Source organism: Bombyx mori, chromosome 1 (genome assembly GCF_030269925.1).
Source record: "Bombyx mori chromosome 1, ASM3026992v2".
Taxonomy (NCBI): Eukaryota; Metazoa; Arthropoda; class Insecta; order Lepidoptera; family Bombycidae; genus Bombyx; species Bombyx mori.
The window spans coordinates 1,977,518-1,991,869 of NC_085107.1; the positions used below are offsets into that span (position 1 = coordinate 1,977,518).

At 35.5% G+C, this 14,352-nt stretch overlaps 1 protein-coding gene across 2 annotated transcripts in view; it reads right to left on the reverse strand.

The window, feature by feature from the left end:
* LOC101745111 (protein jim lovell) overlaps positions 1-14,352 on the reverse strand; it is a 31,465-nt gene that overhangs the window by 16,784 nt on the left and 329 nt on the right. For both annotated transcript variants that reach the window (XM_012696060.4, XM_012696058.4), the window contains exons 2-7: positions 8,538-8,581; positions 6,848-7,034; positions 5,341-5,472; positions 2,239-2,417; positions 1,486-1,660; positions 797-866 (exon numbers count right to left, since the gene is read on the reverse strand). In XM_012696060.4, the coding sequence (XP_012551514.3) occupies positions 797-866; positions 1,486-1,660; positions 2,239-2,417; positions 5,341-5,472; positions 6,848-7,015 (724 nt within the window). In that variant the 5' untranslated portion in view covers positions 7,016-7,034; positions 8,538-8,581. The remainder of the gene's footprint in view (positions 1-796; positions 867-1,485; positions 1,661-2,238; positions 2,418-5,340; positions 5,473-6,847; positions 7,035-8,537; positions 8,582-14,352) is intronic.

The following is a 14,352-nucleotide window of genomic DNA, read 5'->3' on the forward strand; positions in this document are numbered from 1 at the left end:
AGGAGCAAAACAAAAGTATTTCTCGTCTGTTGCCTCGATTATATACATATTTGCTGGAAATAAGTAACAATGAAATGTGCCAAGAATTTGTAAGCTATTGTTTTATTTACCTATTAACGCACTATATTTAAGATTTTCTTTACCACGCATTGTGGGTTCTGTTACCGGTCAATGTTCGAGTTTGTTTCCTGAGTATATCTCGTGTGTATTGATTGCATTATCTCATACGTGTTTTTAATAAAATCGCTAGTTTTTAAACATATTAATACTTAACCACATTGGACGAATGTTTAGAAAAAAAGTTAAAATCGCATTTAGTAGGAGGTATAAATACTTCATTGGTCTGATTTTATAACATTGATCTGATTTTATAACATTAATCTGATGTTATAACGAAGTTACATGTACAATTTAACATAAATATAGAATGGTAAAGTTGGAATATATTTCGAAAAAACAAAGAAGTCATCATGATGCGATTGCTTATACATACCACTAACGGCGGATTGGTACAATAAATGTTATAGTATTTGTTTTGACATGTTATAATAATATATATTTAATAGTAATAATTAGGCGTGATAATAAGAAATCCGATTATTAAATTTGTATGGTTGCTAAAGCATTATCGTTTCGAATCGTAAAGCGTATATTTATTGAAAACAAATTCACGGTTTCATTCGCGAACTTTCCACTTTCCAATTTAATGTTCTTTTTTTCCTTCGAGAATAGACCGTAAAGATGTTTAATTTTTATGTGCATGCGTACGGAACAGTAATGAACAATATCGACTCACCTTGCTGGATGCCTCCCGTGTTCGCGTCCATCCCGACTTGATCTATATTCATGTTCTGCTGGTCTGTTGTCTGTACGCATGGAAACGAGTCAATTAATTACATTGAAATTGTATGGTGGCATTTGATTTTGTCTGGATAATGATTGGGATCCAGACGAATTAATATTAAAATGTATATATAAGCCGCGCCAATAAAGAAACGAATCGAAAATGGCGTCTATGTACCTGCACTGACAGATGGTGGGTCAACAAATAAAAAGAAAGATAGAAAGAAAAAGTTGTTTATTGTAAAAAATAATTAAAAAAAAATGAGAATGTACTTTACTTTAATTTATGCCATGGCAGAGGGGGAAGTGTCTCATCTGGGATGAAACTTGCGTAGATGATTTTGCTACCAGTGAAAGTGAAAAAATTCGAATTCAACAACAAAGTCAGAACCGATTTTTTTTTGCATGCAGTACGCGCCGTGTTCGACTGAAGACAGCAATAGTTTAGAGTGAGAGCGCATGATCGCCGCCGCCATTTTAGATTCGTTTCTTTATTGGCGCGGCTTATACAAGTGTATTCGACTTTATAATTCTGATATTATTCTGATATGTAATACCTATTTTCACATAACTATTTTCACTGATAAATAATATTTAATTCAGAGTTATGAGTCGTTTAATCTTAACAAGATGATTGATTACCTGTTGTGAATTTTCGACGGTTCTGTCGTCATGGTAGTCCCGCCTGCGTTGCTGGGGCACGCTGCTCAGAGTGATGCTCTCCCTCATCATGTCGATATTATGTGCTTCTTCGGACCGGTGTTCCTCGCCCATCACCATGTTCAGTGATGTGGAACCCGTCGAACTTTTCCTGCGCCTGAAATTATATCTTCATATGCCTAATGTCATCACACTAGGTACCAAAGCACATGGTGCTACTTGCATGCTGACCATAAACTAATATCTCCTCTTCCAAATGTTAGGTTTTGTATAGCTATGAAATGCATCTCAGCATTTATAGACTTTTCACATTATTAAGATTAAATACTGTTTATGCAATGTTATATTCTATACCATCATCTTTTTTTTATTATTACATCGTCTCAAACTTTTTCGTCTGTGTGTTGCATGTCGCGTGACGGCGCTCGTTAGATCAGCCAAGGCCAATATGGCGGCGCCTATAGTTCGCAGCAGCTGACCGTGTAGTGTATAGACTATTACTCATTTGTGCCAGTGCTCCACGCTATTGTTTGTTTTTGTCAGTGTTTAATGTAAATGTTGCTCGTCAGATTTAAATGTCTATAATGTGAAAAAAAGTTTCACTTTTACTGTGGTTTCATAAAACCACACAATCTTTTTTTCTTATGTATACGTAAAAAATATGTAAAACATCTGTTTGTGAAATAAAGTAATTACAACGAATCACACAGAGATATTACTGTAGAGTTAACTAACACAAAACGTTTCCGTTTGTTGGAGGGCGACGACGCGGGCGAAGCCGAGTGCCGCTGCGAGTCCACGGACTCTCCGGGCGATTGGAAGTCAGCGGATGTTCCTTGAGATCGGGTCAACGACGTAGAGTCCGGCATTTCAGTCAAACCTTTAATCTTCAGCAGCTTAGCAGTGTCCAGCACCTATGAAAAATGTTCATACATATCTTAAGTATATATTTTTTAAAATACATAATATACAATTAGTAAATGATATGGCTGAGTATTGATCGGAGCGAATTTATACCAGCGCCGCTCTATAGCAGTAGTATTCTCTTCTTGTTATCCTAATTACCCTGACTTCTGAACTCCAGAGTCCGGGTTTTTATTAATTAATTTTATTGCTTAGATAGGTGGACGAGCTCACGGCCAACCTGGTGTTAAGTAGTTGCCGGAGCCCATAGACATCTACAACGTAAATGCCGCCATCCACCTTGAGACATGAGTTCTATGGCCTCACTTTTAACAGTACAACGATCGGAGTGAGTAAGCATTCTACTAAGTCATTGTACATTGTGTACCCTGACTTAAGGAGCCAAAATTCCTGAGTCGATTACCAATTTCAGGCCTGTAATTCACAAGCAATTTTTACGTAACTCAAGCGCAGTCGGTCGTATCAAACTACAACAGTAGTTGATCCATCAAGTTTGTAATAAAAACAAGAGCAAAATTAATATTCGATGATTAATTAGTTTAAATGGCAAACTGATGTTTAGAAACACTTCGCACGATTATCTAATTGCACGGTCTATTTAAGATATACGTGACATCTAACCTCTCCGCAATTAAGTATCTTGCACAGTCTCTGAGAAAGATCGCTTAGTGGGGAAGTTGGGAGATGATAAACTCCGAAATCGGTTGACGTAACTCTATTTACTGACAATTAAGTATCTCTAATCGAAAAACAGTAACATAGTCGCAAAAAGTTACAGATAAGTCCTACCAGCTCGACTGTGCATAGATTGCAAGTTTTTTTTTACTTACACAAGCAGACATAATGATTCGTTTTGGTCTTCCAAAGCTGCGATTACACTTTATCCCGAGTGTTTTTATATATTTATATATAATTATGAAATTATTATTTACACATTGACTTCGAAGCGCACGTGTTGCTTCGGGCCGCGAGTGTTAAAATAATGATTGCAATGAAAGGTTGTTTTCGCTTTTCGGTTGATCTATAACTAGACCGGTACTTTAATCCCCGGGAACGTGCCAAATTGTTTTCCGACTACCACATACCAGCACGAACGCATTGCTCGATAAATAATTTTACTATGGAAAAATTAAACCCGAATTTTAGTTGAAGAAAATTCACAATGTACTTTTCAATGTGAAAACTATGTTACGAGTTCGCGAAAAACGATAATCATTGAATTTGATATCGATCTTCTAACAGTTAAGTCTTTTAACAAAGGTAAGTCATATTTTTTTTCTACTTCTAGACCATTTAGTTGTGTTTTGGTTTAACCCCAATTAAAATATGAAAATACTTAACGTGTCATTCAACTTGTGTTGTCTACGTGCTCTCACTTAACACTAAATAGGCTATGGAATTATCAATGTAATATTGGCCAATTAAAATAAATTTATATATTTATATACGATTTCAAATTCATAAACACGCTACAATGCAATCTTATTGATGTATGTATTTACAACGGAAACAAATTAACCTAAATCACATAATTTGATATCTGCTGGTGCAAGTGTCAGAGGGTAAAGCGTAAACATTCAAATCGTCAAGTCGATTTTATCGTTTCAAAATACTTAAGCTAAATAATATTATTGTATTCATCTTAGAATTATGTAAGTTGAGTGAATGAAAATGCAGATTACAAAATTTTGAACTCTGAACCACAAGGAAACACGGAGCATATCGTCTGTACGGATTCAATTATTTAACCAAAAAAAACATTTAATTAATCAGGTTTTAGCTCTTGAAGTCGTCATAGATGGCACACACAAGCGTTTTTGCACGGCCTAGCAACGAATTTGACACCAAGCGTCATTCAACAGTCTTGGATTCTTCAAATAGCTAAAATTAAAACCGTATACAAACATACAGTGTTCAAAATCAACGGGTTTGTCGGCGAAAAGCCACATTTTTGTGTAACAAGCACAGTGTGATCGAGACAAACATTGAACATAAATACGACGGAAAAAAATAATGTGGTTCATAAAGATTGTACTGTTAAATGAAATTTAAAAGTAATTACACTTGTTAGAGATTCAAGCATTAGTCTACATTTATCGCGGCTTTCCTAGTCGGGGGGTTCCATTAGTAAAACAGTACGTCCAATCAATTCCAATTCAATTTATAATAAAAGGCTAGCGAAATCTTTAGTAGTTCAAAATAGTGTATTATGTTACGTGTGAAACAATAAAAAAAAGTCAGTCCTGCAATCCGGCTTTAAAATTAATAACTACACGTCTAAACGTGGATAGCAGCGTTACTGATGTAATGCTTTTGGTAGCCATTTAAAACCAGTCGTCCACCCGTGAGTTCATTTTTATAAAGAATTCCTATGAACACTATGAAATTTTGAGTTTTAATCACAAAGACAAGCTCTTCCACCGAGCGGGTGATATTGCTCTAATGGTCCGAATGTTATTGTTCGGAATTTGTATATGTGCAAGCCTATCTTGAAAATATCGTAAGCGAGATTCAGCCATCTGTCAATTTGAATTCTATGAAAGACATCACCGCAGAATGTTTTTAAAATGCACCTAGATAGTACAATATTTCATATCGTCGCTGTCAAACTAAAATCTGCTATGTGCAAAAACTTTATTTTGAATTAACCAGTAAAAACATTTTCGTATAAAATTTTATATGAAAGTGAATTTTTAAGAACTATATCAAATGAAAGCTACAGATAATTATTAAAGCTATAGACACATAACAGTTTTTATACGGTAGATAGGACTGTGAACTATACGAAAAGGTCAAAAAGTAAAAATCTCAAAAAGTGCACATAGCAGATTTTGGTTTGACAACGACGAAATACTACTTTCTACACTAAGAATGAACTCACATTATTATTCTCTTACTAATTGCGAAACGCACCTGTGGTAGCTGTTCTTCGGTGACATTAACTTCGCCGTAATACATGAAGTCGACCATCGTCCGCAGGTCAGCGAACGTGACATCCTTTAAGATAACTATCGGGTGACGGGACGGGTTATCCACGAATAATGCCTGAGAACAAATTAAAACATTTCAAATACACGGCACACACTATATAATACTACTACTAACAATATACTCTGGCTGGTCCGAAGAACTCTCGTTATTCGTTGGAACACTCGGGTTTGGTTAGAATAAACTAATTAAATAAAGTCGGTTAAAAGAGCACAGAATTTTCGCTGGTGGTAGGACCTCTTGTGAGCCCGTAAGGTACCACCACCCTGTCTATTTCTGCCGTGAAGAAGTAATGCGTTTCGGTTTGAAGGGTGGTGCAGCCGTTCTAACTATACTGAGACGTTAGAACTCATATCTCAAGGTGGGTGGCGGCATGGTGTTGTAGATGTGTATGAACTCCAGTAACCACTTAACACCAGGTGGGCGGTGAGCTCGTCCACCCATCTCAGCAATAAAAAAAAATCTTCAAAAAGTTATAGGTTCTTAATTTTTTTAATTGTCCAATAACCTAAAGCTAATTCGAATTCACGAAATTAGCGCCGAATTCATGACAATTCAATGTAATCAAATAGGTTGTTTAACGAGCAGAAGAGTTCACGGTATACTTGGTATGAAGTGGTAATTGAAGTCCACAGACGCCCTAATCTGATTACCGATAAAAGAACAAAATCTTATTTTTATTGTGTAAAAGCTGTCGGATTCATTAGAAAGGGACACAAACACAAAAGACAAATCGGCGTAACCACTGTGAATGCATATCGTCATACCTCGTCAAGCGGTTCCCAAAGGACATGGACCATATAAAGTGAATATCGCCGCTCACTTTGAGGTGATTAGACCAGTTTTTTTTTATGGTTGAAAGATTACTGGTGGTCTGGAGGCCTTTCCAGTTTCAGCAGGACAGGTGAGCGAGCAAAGGCTTAGCCAGGAGGGGTGGGATTTGCTAACAACTGCCCGAGCGCCTCCGAAGGAGACCTAAGAACTCAAGAGCAATTGCTTCGCGAATGAATCTACTACCGGATCGAAATCGCGACCCGCTGAGGAGATTAAGCGAGAAACTCAGCGGGCTGATGCATGGATTAAGTTGCACGTCGACCTCTGTCGAGTTCGACGAGTACGGTTGATTAGACCAGTCTTCGTGGCACCTAAATACTTAGTATCCCGCTCTTTAGGTTTAAGATCGTGAGTGGCTCTCGGTAATGCGAGCTCTCTACCCACCCGGTAGGGCTGGGCTGAGCTGGTAGTAAACTGGTAGTAAGTTAAAATAGATGATACATATTTTTATTTATTGTCCGTATTAAACCATACGACTTCTAATTATTAGATTCGAAACTATTTATGTATGTAGGTATATATATTTCAGCCGTAAGATATTAAAATCGATTTAATATCACGTTGTTCAAATATACAAACAACTAAGCTTAATCCTCACCTGAAAGTATGTGCTGCATGCCGACAGCACTACCTTGTGTGCCTGCAGGTGCTTCCCTTCAGCAGCGAGGGTCACGTCCACCAGAGTCTGCGTGTTTAGAAGAGTCGTAAACATGGATATGAAGTTAGGCTGGTGGTTGTTCCATCGCAGGCTGTACTGTTGCGACATGGTGCTATTCACTGCGTACCTTGAACGGGAGCAAATAAATACATATTATAACTAACCTATCCATTAATTACATGTATTTTCTACATGCATACCAAGTTTCAAGTCAATCGGATGCGTGGTTCAGTAGTTATAACGGAACATCCGTAAAAACTACTGTAGATTTATATAAACACTAGCTGTACCCCCGTCCGCTTCGCTGGACATTTAAAATTAACATTATTATTTCTCACTCCCACAAAGATTCTCATCATTAACGCCCCCACAATTAGTGTAGGGAGTCCAACACTCAAATAAATATTAGCCTAACCATTAAGTACATGTATTTTCTACATGGATACCAAGTTTCAAGTCAATCGGATGCGTGGTTCAGTAGTTATAACGGAACATCCGGAAAAACCCCTGTAGATTTATATATACAATATTATAATGTGTAAACGTTTGTATGTTTTCTGAACATCTTAGTGTTAGTGACCTAGTTGTTTCAACTCATACATTTGGCGACAATCACAACAAAGTCAAATAGAGTTTAAATTAGTTATTATTCAATAATAATGCATGGTCGCTTGAAACGTGTAATAGACAACGGTAAACATAGAGGATGAGCCGTCACTGTCGATTTTTTTATTTATTGCTTAGATGGGTGGACGAGCTCACAGCCCACCTGGTGTTAAGTGTTTACTGGAGCCCATAGACATCTACAACGTAAATGCGCCACCCATCTTGAGATTAAGTTCTAAGGTCTCAAGTATAGTTACAACGGCTGCTCTACCCTTCAAACCGAAACGCATTACTGCTTCACGGCAGACATAAGCAGAGTGGTGGTACCTACCTGCGCGGACTCACAAGAGGTCCTACCACTAGTAAAAACTCACAAGAGGTCCTACCACCAGTAATGAAACGAATAAAATTGTTATTTTATCAGATTTAATTGTAAATTCACGAATTAATCAAAAATTAGCACAGTTCGAGATTGTCAGTTTAAGATTTTTAATATTACTCATATTAAATAATCTTAATGTTAAATAAGTTAGAGAAGTAAAATAAATGCTAATTTGAGAGGGAAATAGTCGTCATTACTCAGCATTTGGTGAAGTAAGCCCTAGTCCTACCAACAAAAAATAGGATCTTAGCTAGGTAAAACGTGGTTACAGAGGCGACAATCATCATGTTTTTTTTCAACAATAAATTTGTAAACATAATTTGTCCCTTGTGGTTAAATAATTTTTTTTTTATTAAACATAAACGATTGAAAAAACCGATTAATTTTCTATAATAGTTATTAAAGTCACGGACGGAGATCGGACGTCGGATGTAAGAGTGCGAGGAGTCCTTTAGTGGATGGGCCCTAAAATTCCTAGGGTCCGCTGTCTGCTCCCAACACGTTGCAGATCGTCAAGTTCCACATACCCCGCGCGCTCCCTAGGCGCGGTGACCTCGAAGGAGGGGCGGCCCCGGCCCGAAAAAAAAAAGGAAAAAAAAGAAAAAAAAAGACCTCTGATAAAACTTAAAATGTCATACTTACAGTTATATATTAAGTTCTGTTTTGTCTTCTGGCCCAGTCTTTTACTGAAACAAAGATAAGTTACATGATATATAAAAATGTTTTTACTAGATTAAAAGAGAATAATATGATAGAAACGTGGAATAATATAACAAAATAAAAACAAAAACTGATCAAAGCACATTTACAAAAACGTTACATATTCGCGGAGCCACGCAATGAAAAATAAAATAAAAAACAAAAATTAAATTATACTTTAAAATCGGGACGCCGATTGTCGAAGATTGTGTGATTGATATTACTTTCTTTGGTATTATTTCTAAATTAATTAATTAATTAATTAAACTAGACACAACGGGATGCACTAATAGATTGCAAGCATCTTCGTGCAAATTATACAGGATTAGCATAGAGATCTAGTTCGTGTCTGACGCCCGTCCCCAACGTCTTTCAAGTTAATATCTACAAAATAACGTTGATTATTATTATAATATTATACGTACTAGAAATTCTGCAGCGAATAAGTCTCTTATTGCACGTTAGTTACGGTCGAGAGGGGAAACGTTACTGCTGTAGGAACGCCAGGAGCTTATTGACGTCATATCGATACCTACTTACATAAAACTGCAACGATGATGCGATTATAAAACTCGGAACGACAAAAAATGGATAATTCTCATTTATTTCACAGATAATATTATGGATAAAACATACAGCGCTCCCCCTCGCATGATCGCATGTGGTAGTCATAGGTAGCCTCATGTTTTGAGACGTTAACAGACAAGTGGTGAGTTACAGCGATAGCATTGTGTGTACGAAGAAGAAGCTCTCAATATAGGCTAAGATTCCTAATACATGCTTCCTAATAATTTCTAATGGGGCACTAAATTGCGAGGGTACAGGCACAAACAAGCTACACCTCGACGCTAATTCTCTTTGTAGCTACTGTGAAGAGGTGATGTCTTAGATAGCAAAGGATACTACTCGGAAAGGTAATTCTCTACTCCGATAAGTTTAAGAATGTGTCCAAGGAAGGCATTTTTTTTCCTACCTATTCTAGTAACCTCGAAGAGTTATTCTAGATTTACTGAACTAGTAGGTGAGCTCGCGGGACTCAAACCTGACGTTGATGCTCACATGAACCCTAGCAAGAGCTGTGCTTCGCAGAATCTACCACCGGATCGGAAAAGCGACCCACTGAGAAGATCCGGTGAGAAACTCAGTGGGCTGTGTCTGGGTTAATTTAACTGCAGAGTCCTTCGTCGTAAGGGTTCGACAAGAACGATGACCGGTGCTTAGGGTACCTAAAAGCACTGTTAGTGGATCGGAAGGATCCGAAATGACGTGTTTAGGGCGACGTCGACTGTTTACCATTCGGTCCGCAAGATCGGGAATGTAGTTACCGTGAAGGCAGTCTATACACTTTTCGGCCTCTACACACATTTAATTCTTTGGGAGACTAGTTTTATATAATAGTTTTATAGACCACAGCCCGCGCCGCTGCGATACCAATAATAAAACATTTGATATATCATGACAAGTCTTTAGTTTTTCCCTCAATTATGACCAAGATATTATATTTGCTACATGTTTGCCGCACCGCTTCTTTATTTATTTTTTGTACTTACGAACCTAGCATTCTTACGAGTCATATAGATATTTTTCATTATCTAGATAATTGACAAACTTTTATGTTATGAATAATTATATTATAGTATATTAGGTATTAAGATGGTGGTACGGGGTGTTGAGATCCCGCACGGGTAGCGAGATATACTACTACCCTGTAGTGTTTAAAGAATGAGACAAGTGTAATACTATAATTGAGCCGCATACCTGCTTCATGATAGGTAGCTTTGTTGTACTTTGTTAAGCACTTAATACCTGTAGACCCGTAAACTAGTTCACTCGTGCAGAATAAGCAGACAAAATTAAAAAATTAAAAACTTTTAACCTAACAATTCAATTATTTTCATAAATAAGACAGTGAAGACGATTTGAATTGAAAATGATTACAGCTAAGCAAGACGAGGGAATGGGACCGCCACGCGAGAGAGATCCTATTATAGTTCGATTTCCGGAGTACTCTGACCAGGAAATCTACGATCAAGGACTTGTTATTACAACTTCGTAATAAAATACAATGTTTAAGCCGTGGTTTGCCACCTTGCTTATTTTTTTTTGTAAGAATGTCTCGGCAGATATAATAAAATGTTATGACGGTACCTTAAAACTCCACTCTCTTTATTGTTTACTGACAAAGTAACCACACATTCAGGTGATCGACGTTTTTCTACAAGCCTGAATATTTATTTTTCAATTTGATGTGTAAACTTATTAGTTTTATTAACATTAGATGATTTTCAAAGTTAATAGATACCACAGCATGCTTACGGCGCCATAAGCCTCGAGACGAAAATTTTCGTTTTTAATTGCCATTGCAGGCCGACGAGGATCTTCTCAATGGCTCGCAATTCCGACCCTGTGCTATATTCAGCTAAGCACTGCCAGCTCCGTGACCCTACCCGCGAAGCTGAAGTAACCCACAGCGGCTACCAACAATTGGGTAGCAAAATATGTAATTTTTCCTACCCAACTTTCTCTTCTTCCTTCAAAATTTCATCATAAACACTTGTGTGGGGATTCGTGAATCTGCAAGCCTTGTTTTAATAAAGTCTTATGGTCCGAAAAAAGAGATATCTGTTATTTCATTGTAAGTGAGAGTTCAATCTAATATTTCAATTTTTTTATTGCATAGATGATCGTCCTCTCCGCTCATGGGATGAGAGTCGGCGATAGCTGTTTAATAGCCTTAGACTCCTGTAAGTATTGGCTTAATGTGGGTAGTAAGCTCATATAGAATATAACTCTGACTGACTCGATGGTGCAGTAGTTAGCCCCTGTGACTGTTGCGCCAAGAGTCGTAGGTTCGATTCCCACATTGGATAGCATTCGTGTGATGAACAGGTTTGTTTGCTTTTTGTCTGTGAGTCTATTATCTATATATGTATATTTAAATGTATATGTTTGTCAGTCTCTAATAGAATGCTTGATTTTTTCAGAGTTATTTATTTATTATTTACGTAATAAGTTAACATAAAATGGTTTCAACACATTTTAACACAAACAACTTCCATTACTCAGAAATAAAGCATAAGAGGGTCTTCAATTACATACAGTTTAATATTTCACTCCAGAAGATATGTAGGTTTTGCTTATATCATTTCCTGACACAAATGCAAAATATGTATTAATAATTCTAAATGGTGATAAAGAAAGTATCTTATATCATATGACGCAATTTTATAACTAATATCGCACATTCAGGACTGGGCAATGTTACAAAGTTTCAGATTATAATTTGCTGTCAATTTTTTTTTTACATTTAATGCATATAGGTTCCTTTTACACGGTTACTAAAATATTAATTTAAGAATTATTCAATATTTTACTAATAAAAATTTAATAATATTTAAATAAATACTCAGTGACAAATGACACAAAGTCACCAAATTAGTGTTGCTGCACTTTGATAATCAGACTAATATACTTTTGATTTATATAATACAGCTAGTCACATGAATGTACACCTGATGAGATACTGTGCCACCTAGGTAATTGTGATCATAATAATTTGAATAATCTAGAAAGGAAAATACATTTTTAATTTTAGAATTCAATTAAATTTTGTTTTGTTTGTAATGATATTATTCCTTCGCCATGGTAGTAATTTGTGAAAATTTCTTAAATAATATATTTCAGCAGAAGAATTGGTATGGGATTCTGCATGTGAGATTTTAACACCGGCATATCGCTCAATATAAATGCACCGTGCATGCCAAAACTTTGGTGCACAATGACTTAAAAACCCTACATTTACTTCATAAATTCTAACTATTGATATGTAGTATATGTTCATTGATATTTTGGTTCACCTGAAAATAAAAAATTTACAATTTTTTCTGACTTGACTACAATTTATCTAGTTTTCTAGTTGAGTGGAAATCGGAGAGGAAATAATTAAGTATTGTAAAAATTAAATGGCCAAACTTGAAAGCCATGCAAATCGATAAGAAGGAGAATACTGGATTAACAAACTTGACATAAGCTACTAACTAAATAACAATAGACTTTTGGTGGAGTACAGCTTGGGCAACAATTATACTTGAATAAATCCATCTCAGCTCATAGTTCAGGAAATTTATTAAACAATAAATATTGATATTAGGATTGTTAATTAAATTATCAGTCGATAGCGAGCATAGTTGTAGACAGTAAATTGAAACATATTTAGAGGCAATTCTGATAACAGATAACCAAGGCATGCCTGCATTTTATGACAAAAAAAAACATGATTACTTTCATACTAGTAGCCTAGTTTGTTACTTTTGCATTTTCTGCTTAAATGCGAGTTATTCCGTAACTGGGGTAGATTTTAAAGAAATACATATTTAATTTTACACATGATTTAGTTTTAAACTTCATGCATTGCAGCCTACCCAGTGAATAGTAGTAGCCACTTTGGTAGTAATAAGATTATAAAAATATCACTACTGTACTAGATAAATATACACTGTAACATTTATTACTGGTTTAGAATAGATCAAACCTCTATAGAACAGACTCAGAAGAGTGTATTCCCAAAACTTTTTCACCTTACAAAATATTTAAGCAAAATAAATATGCATTGCAAAAAAAACTCACCTATTTATTTTTAAACATATTAGCAAACAATTGATTTTTAGATACAATACAATATTGAAAGGCAAACTGAAGAATCAACTACAAACAAGCTGTTATAACAAAGAGATATGTTTCGATGTATCTTCTGAGATAATCTGAATGATTTCAGTCTCTGTTAACGGTTCCATAGTTTTGTAATGCAAATACACTGGATAACTCATTCAAGTGTTTTGTATATTTCTATATTTAGGTGCGTCAGCCTTCAGGGGTTAATCTGGTATAAATTTTAAGATTTATTGAACTCAAAATTTGACTAATATGAATTGAATGGCATTGTAGTTTTATTCAATGTTTTCATTTTAGAACTTTTATTTTTCATTGGACAGATGAAACACACCCTTAAGGGAACTCCCACCTGATTTGGTTGTAGGTGGTTACTGAAATCAATAGTCTAGGCAGTGTTAATATCGCCACCTACATAAAACCATAAGGCTACTATAAAACCCCTTATTTAATTAATGTAATATAAAATTGCAATTTGATAGTAAAATAAAATTTAGAGAATAAGAATATAGTAACAAAAAAATTTAAAAGGAAATCAAACTTTAACTACAAAAGTGAGTACCCATAAATTAATGAACGTTGTTAAAAGTGTTATCAATATTCATATTTTAAAAATATTATCCTAGATCACCTGTTGTTTACATAATAAAATGTTTGTTTTAAATTTGATGATGTTATGTTTTGGTTAATATAAAATTTACATTATAGTAGATTTAAGTGCTAACTCTACCAAATTATTAAGTGAGGATGAGTACTAAACAAATAAAGTGCAGTATGTATGTAGCTATTTCAGTTTAATTTAAAGTTTACATTAATTAAACAAGAAGTGACAGCAGAAACTTAGAGATTATCCGATTAGTTTGAATTCAACACACATCCTTTTGCCCTGGAATAGTTACCTCCAGTGCTTTATGGATCTGTGGTAACAAAAAGAAGCAAGGAGTCTGAGTGATACGGTTTTGAAAGCTATAAAAAAGTAGATCAGGGATAAAGATATCGCTAGGCGTAAAAGGATCGCATTGCATCCAAAATACTAAATACATTTCGTAACACCTGCACAAATAATAAAGAAAAAAAACATAGCTACGGA